The sequence below is a fragment of the Protopterus annectens genome, chromosome 12.part0 (assembly GCF_019279795.1).
Source record: "Protopterus annectens isolate FY-2018-M chromosome 12.part0, PAN1.0, whole genome shotgun sequence".
In the NCBI taxonomy this organism is placed as follows: domain Eukaryota; kingdom Metazoa; phylum Chordata; order Ceratodontiformes; family Protopteridae; genus Protopterus; species Protopterus annectens.
Genome location: NC_056746.1, coordinates 1247105002 through 1247117786, shown reverse-complemented (window position 1 = coordinate 1247117786; position 12785 = coordinate 1247105002). Strand labels below are relative to the sequence as shown.

The following is a 12785-nucleotide window of genomic DNA, read 5'->3' as shown; positions in this document are numbered from 1 at the left end:
ACGATTTTACCATATATATAAGCTTTTAATGAGTCCCATATCATTATTTTATTTAGCTCTGTGATGTAATTAATATCTAAGAAGAACTGTAATTCAGATAACCAGAGTTTGAATTCTTTAATTTTAGTTTGATATGCTGGAATTCTGGAGTTAAAGATTAATGGTTTGTACCCGTTTTGAAGTTTTAGTATCAATGAATTGTGGTCTGAAAAGGGGCAAGGAGTGATTGAGAAATTAATGATTTTAGACTGTAAGTCATGGGCAGCAAATATTTTATCTATTCTAGTTTGGGCACCAAATCTGTGATCTTGATGGGAAAACAACAAAGATTTATCTTCTTTAAATTTGAAAGTATCTATAAACTGAAATGATTCTACCCACTTGTTTAAAGCTTTTAATACAGCAGATATACTTAGTGGTCTTTTATTTGTACTTTCAGAAATATCAGATATACAGTTAAAATCTCCTCCTAATATTAAGTTCCCTTTATAATTATTGGAAATGAAATCCAAGTGTTTTTTAACAGTTTCTGTTCCAATGCCTGGGAACCAGTATAAATTGGCTAGGGTTCATATTCTGTTATTATATTTAATTATTACTAATGTGATAAGGCCTTCTTTATCTTCAAACTTATAAATGATTTCTGGGATAATCACATTTGTTTTCTATAAAACTGTTACCCTTTTTGCCTTTGTCTTATAAGTGGATTGCACCAATATCACATATGCCTTAGGATTCCATTTGTAATTGCCATTTGTTTTGAAATGAGTTTCTTGAAGGAAGACAATCTGTGCTTTGTTCAGTTTTAAATATTTCAGTAGATTTGATATCTTGCTAGGATTGTTTAAGCCATTGCTATTTAAAGATAATAAAGTTTAAATCCATCTTAGGTTATTTAGACTATGTATTTTTGTTTTATTGTGACTATTAAACATTTTCCTCTGATAACTAAAAAGTATATGTGTGAGCTTTTAAAGGAAATGATCAGTTTTATACTTTGAGTGCTTACCAATAAAGTAATGTTTTGGTCAGGCATACGAAAAATGTTTTTGTGAAATAAATTTAAATTAATAAATGTTAACAAAACTAAGGTCCGCACTAGCCATGGAATGAAAATCATTCCTAATCTGATGGATAAACCTAAGTCCATCACATTATCACTCATACCTTGATAATCCAGAACATTTGAGCTCCATAAATTGAATTATCATATGGAGAATATTTGTAATAGGAATAAGCAATATTTATATTATTTTGAACAGATATAGTACTATTGTAGATTAGACAGAATTCTAATACAATATAAATGTCTACTTGTTGTATAAGTAATTAATATTTACATGAAAGACAGATGACAAGCAACTCAGTCATAGTAAAGTAGGATATATCATATATAAAACCTCAGTAAAAAATTATAGCACACAGATGTTTAACATATTCACCCTTATTGATGAAGTCTTTCAAAACTTATTACTTAGTATAAATAGAAGGTAATAATATTTATACCTAATGTTTATAATACAATGTATTTTACTGGATATATCAGAAGTTATATTTCATTGTTTGCCAGCATTTAAGTAATCACTTTGTTTGTTGCTAACTTACTTAAAGCATTAAGTTTGTTTTACGTGACCATTGATGAAAGTTAGTGTATTTTAATTATCAGTGCATCCCTCTTCCCCCCATTTCCTATACATAAGGATTTTCATATATTTCATTTCTTATTATAAAATGAGTGAAATTATAGGTTAAAAACAACAAATTCACTTATTATGATTAATGATTACAGGGTCCCTTTCCATATTCATAAATTGCCATTTTATGGCATATACTGAAAGTTTTTAGATTTAAATGGCAACATTCTATTTTGTATAATCAGCAAAGGTTAAACTTAGTGATTATTGTCAATTCAATACTATTTGTTCAGAATGTGATTGTTACATTCTGTGACATTCCTAGTTCAGTCTTCTATTGTTTCCCTTGAACAATTTTGTCGGTTTGATGTCATGTATAAAACATTAGTTACCTTGGTAACAGCTTATGTATTATGTATGGTTAAGATGGGTTACAAAACCACAATTCAAGTTAAAGCAAATAATTATATGACTTGTTATGTATATTTACTTATATGAAAAAATCAGCATGCTTCCCCTTGATGTTCAGTATACTGTATGTCATTTATTACAAGTTAAAAACCATAGTGTTATTATACACAAACCCATGTTATTAAATCCTGTCTTTAATATCTAAATTCAGCAGAATGCTTCATCTTATATGATGATTATATATTTTACGTCTAGATTTACTAAAATCATACATTACATAACTATTGTGTGTTTTTTTTTTTTTTTTGGTGTTGCTTAGTTATTTGAGAGACCACACGCTGTAATGCTTATTCTTATTATTAACTCCTTCCAAACATGTTTATATAGTCCATACAGTATATTTCCATCCTTACATACACATATATCAGTACTTCAAGCACGGGGTAACAATGCCCATCCAGTTTTGCCAGAATACCAGTCACTAGATCATGTGGTGTGTTTCCAGGCTGTTCTTAAAATATCTGAACCAATATTTGTCCTGTTCCATTTTACCAGCCTGTTCTATGCAGTGGCCATGCTGCCAGTGAACTATTCAACACACATTCCATTCCCACAGATATTTCCACGATGGAAATCTGATGACTCTCTAGCACTTCCCAGCAACCCCAAACACCCCTAGAATCAGATATCCACATATGCCCAACACGTCCGAGCAAGCTCACCTACCAGACCACTGCAAAGGGTACTGCACAAGACCAAGTGCTCTTAGACTTTCACAATAACTCAGACTTTCACTCTTATGTAAGTCCTTAATGTGTTTGGACCAAAATACATTTTAAATACAAAATCACACTTATCATTATTATTATTATTATTTTTTTTATCAAGAATCAACTTAATGAGCTAAACGAAGTGTTGGGAGACCATCAATATGTGTACATGTGGTTTAAAACAACCCCTTTATATATATATATATATTTTATTTATTTTTATTTGTTTAACATTTGTTGACCGGGAAAGTCCGACTAGGTTCCACAGATCCTGTTTTCAGTGGAGGCCCGGGGAGAAATGCTCCAGAAGAATATATATATATATATATATATATATTTTTTTTAAACCAAAAACTTAATTGCCGAGAATCATCTCAGAGGCTGCTCAGAGCCATTAAGCATTATCATCACTCTATCTCAATTACCATAACATCCTGGAAGCGTCTGTTTCTGTTAGTCTGGCTGTGTACTGCATTACCAGAGGCTCGCAATGCACCTGAAGCAAAGCTTCACTTCACTGCGACTTCAAGCCTAAATTCCCTCCCTTTCAGCGAGACAGCAGCCAGGAAAAGAATGGAGAGCTAACAGGTGAAAAAAAAAAAACGTCCCAACAAGCCTTCCCACCTCTCACTCACCAGATGTATAAACAAACTATTCTCTGCCAAAATATCCCAAATCACAGTTTTATCCATCGACTTCCCCTGGATCCAGGCTAAAACACCAAATGCCTCTTCCTAATACACAAGCACCAGTAAACCTCAATCACAAGCCACAATCTGCAGCTTCCTGGAGACGAAAATGGCAACATACAACAGCTGTCAGAGACAAATGCATCCACACACACCATGTCAGGCTTAATCAAACAGCTCTTGAAGCTATACCTGCCATAATTGATATTAACTATGATTAAACAGAATAATAATGACATTTGTACTAGCTGCCAGACACGGCTGCATCCATGCACACCATATCAGGATTGATCAAACTGCATTTAATGCTATGATACCTGCCATAACTGATTAACTAGGTTTAGACAAAATATTAATGACATTTGTACTAGCTGCCAGACACAGCTGCATCCACGCATACCATATCAAGATTGATCAAACAGCACTCATAGCTGTGATACCTGCCATAATTTATATTAACTATATTTAGACAGAATAATGACATTTGTACTAAGAGCTTGCTATTATTATTTAACCAGGATATACATGACATTTCTAAATCATACTTTAACTGAAGAAGGCAGTAGTCTCCATGACAGCATTTTTTTTTCAAAACACTGTACTGTTACTGCTATTATATATGATGTTAATTTGTTTACTTTGAGTCTGAACTCTGATGAATGGTACCTTGTTGAATTATAATGTTGTTGTTGTTTTTCGGCTTTTTCCGGTTAGGGGTTGCCACAGCGGGACTCCGGTCCGCTAATGATTGGCAGTAGATTTTTACGTGCTGAGTTGCCGGCCCTGATGTACAACCTTCAACGAAGGTACGCCCATTCACGCATGTCTCCACACAGAAGACGCTCTAGCTGAGAATCGAACCGGACAATGTCTTACTGTGAGCCGACAACGCTACCGCAGCACCACCACTGCAGTACCTTGTTGAATTATAATAATTTAAGTAATTAATTAAGTAAAATCAATGATAAATTAACAAGATAAGTATTCATTGAGTTTAAGTAGGGGAATAAAATTCTATGTTTGTATTATATGGTGCTTTCTTTGGCTTATATATAATATAAATAGCATTTATTTTTCTAATTACATTATTGACTGAAATTATATACTGAAACAGCACACATGACAATGATGGTTGGTTCAGTGCCTTTCTAACATTCTTTCTGCGGTCTTTCACATAACTGAGGTTATGGTTTTGGGATTAGTATGTAGTAATACAAAGAGTATGCAGAATTTTCCCCTGAATGAAGCTTTGCTAAGTGAAGTTCTCTTGAATATAATTGACAAAACAGCACCCAGCTAAAGGGGCATTCAATGTTGCTTTGGGGAGAAGAAACCCCAAGTACTGAGAATTCAGAGAATTCCTTCTCCTCACACACTAATTGACAGGCATGAGTTGGTTAATTAACTCAATGGTGAAAATTTTCAGTTCAGAGATGTTATAAAGCAGCACTGAGAAAAACCTAACTCAAGGGTGAAAATTTTCAGTTCAGAGATGTTATAAAGCAGCACTGAGAAAAACCTAATTAGCAGGTTATTACCATGTTTCCATGTCTCTGAATTGAACACTGCACTGTTAAACCTGACCATGCTAGTATTCTTCCTAGCAGTCCATGCATCACATTAGAAAAGCCACTCAACCTACATGCTTGCACATGCACAGACACACACACACACACACACACACACACACACACACACACACACACACACACACACACACACACACACACACACTCGTTTAACTATAAACAAGCCCCCCTAAAACACACACACACTCTCACACTAACTATTATTGAAAGCAACATGTCAGGACTGTGTGAGAGATATGCTACTCTTTACCAGATGGCTAGATGATGCATGTTGAATTTCATAAATGCATCATGAGTAACAGCGTTAATGCAGTGCAGAGACAGAAATTCTGACTGCCAGAGCTGTCAAGAAACAACTGCATCATCTTTTCAGAACAGGTACCAAAGTCATTAGTGCAACAGTTGTAGCATTTCCTATGCACACATGCATGAACTCACGCACACACACACACACACACACACACACACACACACACACACACACACACACACACACACAAAAACACATGTGCAAGCACTCACGTACACATGCACACACACAAACATACAGACACACACATACATACAAGCAAACAGAAACATGTATGCACATACACAAACACACACACACCTGCATGCTGACAGATATGCACATGCACACACAGACATACATACACAGGCACACATATACAAACATGCACACAGACATGCATACATGATCATAAACACACACCTACAGCTCAAGATGAACTTTGAGCAGTTTAACATTAGTGTAATTAAAGTTATCCAGTAAACTTGAGTGAAATGTATACAATAGTCCTTATAGCATGCCCAGAAAACCTATATGCCATTCTGAACTGACATTTGGTATCCTCTAAACATGTCTTACTTTTATAGTTTTCATGTGAATATTACTTAGGTCCACTACAACAGTTTATATTCTTTACTCTACAAACAAACAAACAAACAAATCCCTTATATATTTTCCTCTATGCAAATACTACCAGCCCACTGCTGGATGCTGAAGGTCAAGTAAATGTCACACATTCTAGTAAATGCATATTAACTTATCAGTACCCTCAACCTCCCTCCCATGTTAGCAGCAATTGGGTCATGTTCCCCACTTTCACAATCACGTGACCTAATCAATCACTTATGAATTCCATCAATGTTTAGTGTCTTCTACCATCCATCTCTCTGTTCAGTCATTCATTAGCTGGAGATCACCTTGCACAGTTATGATTGCAATCAGGGTTTCCTGCCTGACAAATACTGGCATGTCAATGATAAGAACTCCCCCCAGGCCTTCCAACCATTCTGGTGCTAAGTGGAATTCATCACTAACATCCCTCTTCCAATTCCAAATGACACATCAGTGACTGGACCCTGCAGTTCTCCTAACAGGGAGTTTCAGCAGTCTGACACTTCCTGACCTAGCTATCAGGAAGGCATTTAGTCCCACCTAGCCAAAAAGCAGCTGACTCTTCATGTTAAGAACAGATATGGACTTGTGCTATAAAAGACAATCACTGTCCCATGGATCCCTGAAGTACCATGCCTGACACCCAGTGACTTGCTGCTACTATGCAAATAAGTACAAAATAATTCTGTTCAAAGACTACATATGATTACCACTGCATTAAGTGGCTGTCTTTTTATTTATTTTAATGACTGTTGTATCTATCCTCTAGTGTTGGCTGGTGAGCCATATTAAAATCTATTTTTATTTTATTTTAACTACTGTCTATTGACTTTTGCAACCCTTGTCTGCCACCACAAGACTTCTCCTAAAAAGATACCATCTTGTCTCCCATTAACTATTATATGCACCCCCACCCAGTCAAATTACTGTAAATCTTGTTCTATAAGACTGAATTTGGCTCTTCCTGAAGTGTAACCAATTATTCTTCTTCATTAAATAAAAAAATCAGAAGACTACAAAAATGGACATTTCCTAACCTCCTGTTGTTCTCACAATCCTTTCAGGACTAAGTAGTAAGGAAATTATGTGTGTGTGTGTGTGTGTGTGTGTGTGTGTGTGTGTGTGTGTGTGTGTGTGTGTGTGTGTGTGTGTGTGTGTGTGTGTGTGTGTGATAGCACTCAGTATCTTACCTCCAGAATTGGAGATGAATACAGAAATAATTAGGAATACTTTTTAAATATCAGTACTATTAACTTGAGACTTTGACAGTATAAGAACACATAAGCTGGTATGCATTTTCTGATTTAAAGAAATCTATAACTCTAATTATTGACATTATTTTAAGTGCAATCCACCACCTTTTCTCTAAAAACACAAGTTTTGGGAGTGATTAGAAGGAAGAAAGCTAAAATTTGAGCAAAAAATAAGGACAGCTGAGAAGTGTAGTGTGTGTGTGTGTGTGTGTGTGTGTGTGTGTGTGTGTGTGCGTGTGTGTGTGCGTGTGTGTGTGCGTGTGTGCGTGTGTGTGTGTGTGCATAGCTGTGAGTATGCATGTGGGGGTAAGAATGTATGAGGGTGATGTTCCAGTAATGCCGAGACTGTCACAAGATAGAGTTCTTATTGTCCTCCAAATGTAACATTAGAGTTGATTAATACAAGGATGTAGTGGATACAGACCCATGCAAGTGGGCATCAAACGAATTACCTTCTCACAAGAAATACGTTTTATTAGATCAGTTGTAAAAAACAGTCATCTTTAGAGTCATTCATTTTCACCAGTTCATTTATGATGAAGCAGTGAATCTCTTTATTCAGTAAAATTATCGATAACCATATCTAATATTATTTACAGCAGCAAGCTGATCTTAGTCTACGAATGTGGTTTTTGTCTGGACTAAACTAAGCTGAATAAATCTGCACAGTTCTCTTACAAATGCATTTTATTCAAAAAAGTTTTTTTTTATACAATTATACAAATTTACCATATTTTTCCTCCAGTGTCCATCTTCCAAGCAAATAATCTTCACTGTCAAGCAATTCAAAATGGAATGGGCCAGAGAATGGATCCAAGTCTTTATCTTCAATGACGATGCTAATAGTTTGTTCAGAGTCGCTTTCACACACACTGGTAAAATTTGATTGCAGCTCTGGCACATTGTCATTTAAATCTTTAAGAATAACAGCCAAGGTACCTGTACCAGTTAAAGGAGGAACACCTAAAGAAACAAGAAGGGTTCAGAACATATTGCAATTCCACTGATTATGCATTTTATACTTATATACAGCATCACCTCTTCTATTCAACACCATACAATGCATATAGTAAAGGAAGTTTTAAACAGTATGAGTTATATCCAAAGAGGAATGCATACAACACCAAGAAGCCATGCATTTAATACTGAAGATGAAAATAAATGAGGAATATGAGAGCAATATTTTATAGGACACATGATGGTTTTCTAAGATCATCATCTAACAAAGGTAATAGGCAGGCTGAAAATTGTACTACTTCCACAGTAGAAATGGTACATTCATAAATGAGCTTTACAATAAATACATGAATAAATTAAAAGCCACAACATTAGCAGCAGACAATACTTCTGCAGAATATTTAAATTAGGAGCTGATAAAACAAGCTACACAGTCCCTCTACTAATCAACAGACCCTTATAAGAATATTATATTCCAAAAATATTGAAAACTTCTTCAATTGTACTAAAACATAAATGAGGTAGCTTTACTAAACTTTCCAACTATTAATTCACTGCATTCTCTCAAGTACTATAAAAGATGTATTCATCATTAAACTCAAAACTTTGTGGTAGAAGAACACTTACTTTCTCCTTATAACAATCTAAATAATTGTTTGTGGTGTGTTTGCTCATAAATTGGCAGCCTATAGCATGTGTGCTTCAATTACTTGTGTACTTCAGCAATCAGTTATGAGCCCTTTTAGCCAAGAAACATTGTTATAAGCAATGCAGTCAGGAGGACTTGTAGCAGTTTCCACTTTGGAACTATAAAAACAATGCTTGTTTAACAAAGCTTCATAGCTTCATGTAGTAACCTAGCATACATAAGGAAACTGATGACTTGGCCAAATACTGCAAGTCTCAAGAGATGCCACATGGTCCAGAATTAAATACCACCAGCACTCCTACATTACTAGGAATAGACATCTACACTATAGCAGTGTATTCATATTAACTTTGCACACCTCTCTATGGTGTCAGTGTTGCTAATTGCAATGAAAGTATGTTAAGCAGTTTGAAGTAATTTTCAAGGAATCGACAATTTAAGAAAATACTAAAGAATATTTACAGCATTTAAAAAATTAGCTTGTTTGAACTAATTGTTAGTGATAACCATCCATATTTCACAAACGAAAAATTCAGAACATGTGTGAAGCAAAATGACATTAAATATTCTATATCTGCCATTTGCTAAGTAGCAAAAAAAAAAAAAAAAAAAAAAACAACTGAAAGATTAGTACACGTTCAAAAAGTTTTTTTTTTTCTTGAGCTCCAGTTGTAGGACTTGGCAAAATGAAACAAATACTTTAATCTATGCTTATCAGAATGGCTTACTAGGAAACAGAAACACTACACCATCAATGCTATTGCTAAACAGAGATTTAAATTTTAGGTTAGATTTAGTAAAGCCAACTGTTATACAAAGGTAAACAGTTGCAATTTTTATCATACAATTAAAGGGTATTGAAATATTTTAGCACACTAAACAGAAAGTGTTGACCAGAGATTAAAAACTATGAAAGATCTAGTGATCAAAACTGAGAAAAAGACTTCTTCTTCTTTCGGCTTTTTCCCGGTTAGGGGTCTCCACAGCTGATCACCCATCTGCTCATGATTGGCAGTGGAGTTTTACAGTGTCGAGTTGCCAGCCCGGCACCCAACCTTCCATAGAAGGCACACACCTGCACACACTCACACCTAGGGCCAATTTTAGAGTGTCCAATCTACCTACTGCATGTCTTTGGGATGTGGGAGGAAACCGGAGCACCCGGAGGAAACCCACGCGACCACAGGGAGGACATGCAGACTCCGCACAGAAGGCACCCCAGCCAAGGATTGAACCAGAGAACCTCTTGCTGTGAGGCGACAATGCTAACTACTGCACCACCGTGGCCGCCCTAAAACTGAGAAAAAGACTAATATGTATTATTGACATGGGACACCGTACTTGGAAAAGAAGTTCATTAGTCAATTTCCAGCAGAAATGAGTCATAACAATGAATCAAGCTGGGCAGGTGTAGCTTCTTTTGTACAAGCATATATATTACTACTTATCTTACCGTCTTATGATCTCCGAGGAAACAACTACCTTTCAGGCAGTATAATCTACAAGACTTTTTCTGATACTAGGGTCGGGCTCATGGGTCTGTTGTTTTCTCTGGATTGTTCTAGCACCTCTCTTCCATATGGAATTGCATCATAGTAACTTCCTTCTAAAACATCCAATGCCTTGCCAATGAGTCAGTGGTTGAAGAGTTCCAATAATGGATCTATAAGGTCACCTGCCAGGTTCACTGCAAGAACCCTGCATCTTGTATTCATTTAGTTCCTTAGTTTCCCTTTAACAATTCTCTTTGGCATATGAATGTCAGATGTCCTCTATCTTCCCTCCTCCCCCTCTACCTTCAACAGAAAGAATTAACCAAAAATCGATGTCTTTTCCCACCTTACTGCACTCCTTTCCTCCTTGACAAACTTTGTAGCTTTGACTTGATTTTCCTGTTTTCTTGCATGCATCTAAAGAATATTTTCCTCCCGGTCTTTATTTTTCTTCTAGATTTTTCTACAGAGATGCCTTTCCACCTTGAATTACCTTTATAGTCCTTTTCCCAGACACATGTCAGAGCTCACATTTTCTTCAACTTAAGAAATGCCTTTCCAAGACTGCCTCCACAATGTTTTTTTCTTACCGCTATCCCTGCATAGATTTTTTTTTTTTTACATTATTCCTCACATCTTGATTTTTAAAAGCTCCAGGACATCCATGAATATGGTAGTTTGGATGGCATAGTGGTTAGTGTTTCTGCCTCAAAGGGCTGGTTACCTTTGGACAGTTCTCATATGAAATGCCTTTGTCAGGGGTTGCATGCCCTGTTTGCGCCTTTGTGGGTTTTGTCACATGGTTGGCTTTATCCACACATCCAAAGGTCCCTATAGTTATGTGTGTGAGAATAAGTGTTTATGTGTATTCAGCAATTTATCAGCATCCTCTTCAAGATGCATTTGTATATCTAACAATGAATTTAACACTGAGAGGTTCCAGCTTCCCAATAAACTTGCAATTAATTAAGTTGGTAACTGCCAAATGAAAGAATGACTAATCCAATATTCCGTTATTAGTCTCATAAAAGTCATGGACACAGAGTATTTGGGATATGAGCACCAAACTGGTAAAGCACAAGCTGCAGGCGAACAATTACTAAATTCTTTATTATAATACACCTTATCATTCACACAAACTATTTTCTGTCTGTATGAAAGGTCTCACATTATATGCAACACTACAGAATATGCCATCATGCGGACAATGTAAGTATTCCTAATCATACTTTCACTCTCAAAAAATTACTTCTTATGAACATATCATTCAAGTCTATATGTACTCCTTGTGAAAAGTTGAAACTGGAAACAAACACAATTTATAAGCACCCAGTAAAACTGCCCAACTGGCAGTAAACTAGTGCTAATGTCATTGAAAATCTTCTATCTGAAGTCAAACTACTGTTGGAAGTATTGAGATGCATGCTAGCTAAACACAGTCTCTGTTCCACCTCAGGGATGTGGTGGTTGTTTGGTGAACGGGTTGGATGCATGGGTAGGGTATATTTGCAGGGCTTGTCAGAGTCAGTAGATGTTAAAGGAGAGACACACAGAGAGAAAGATAAGGCTCAAAAGATTTGTTAATATCCCTGAATGGAAAATAGTTGAAACTCAGAATAAAAACCTTAATTCAAAAGCCTTCTACAATCAGAAGAATAAAGTAAGTTAGGAAAGATGGAGTGCAATAGTTATAGTAGATAAAAGTACCGAATAATATTTCTACCCATATGGTTCCATCTATCATTATGTTTTTTTTTTTTCACACATCATTTACACTCAGCATGTATGCATCTCTCTCTCTCTCTCTCTATATATATATATATATATATATATATATATATGGTTTCACTTCATAAACGCGAATTGATGAAAAATCGAATTTTAGCAATTCATGTCCATGAAGCCGAAACTGCTAAATAATGAAAGTGCATAATCGCAAATAGGACTATGTCGAATTCGTGCTTATGCATTTCCGTTATCGTACGGGAGTATTCAGCTGGGATGGTGTCTGCAGTTTAAGGTGAGTGCATGTACGTGAGTGTTTCTGTAACTTGCACGAGTGGGTCAGGGTAGGGAGGTGGGGGTATGAGTGCATCTGCTGGCTATGTGTGATTTTTTTTTACTGTTTGTGCAATCTCGGAGTTAGTATATAGAAGTGGGGGGGTGTGGCCCCCTGCATATATGTACTGTAGGTGTGTGTCTGTGTGGTGTTGTGTTGTATTTCAGTGTTTTGTGGTGTGAGTGTTATGGTTTGTGTGTTGTGTGCTCTATGGTGTGTGTTCGAAGTTGTGATTTCTGGTTGTGAGGTGTCAGTGTTTTAATGGTTTCGGCTTTATACTGCCAAAATTCGATATTTCAGTATTTCGGCAATATGAAGTGAAACTATAAATATGTATATATATATATATATATATATATATATATAGATGGATAGATAGA

General features: G+C 35.8%; 1 protein-coding gene across 2 annotated transcripts in view; it reads right to left on the bottom strand.

Annotated features, from left to right (window-relative positions):
- LOC122817093 (cadherin-like protein 26) overlaps positions 1–12785 on the bottom strand; it is a 630240-nt gene that overhangs the window by 106152 nt on the left and 511303 nt on the right. For both annotated transcript variants that reach the window (XM_044090256.1, XM_044090257.1), the window contains exon 11: positions 7977–8210. In XM_044090256.1, coding sequence (XP_043946191.1) covers positions 7977–8210 — 234 coding nt within the window. The remainder of the gene's footprint in view (positions 1–7976; positions 8211–12785) is intronic.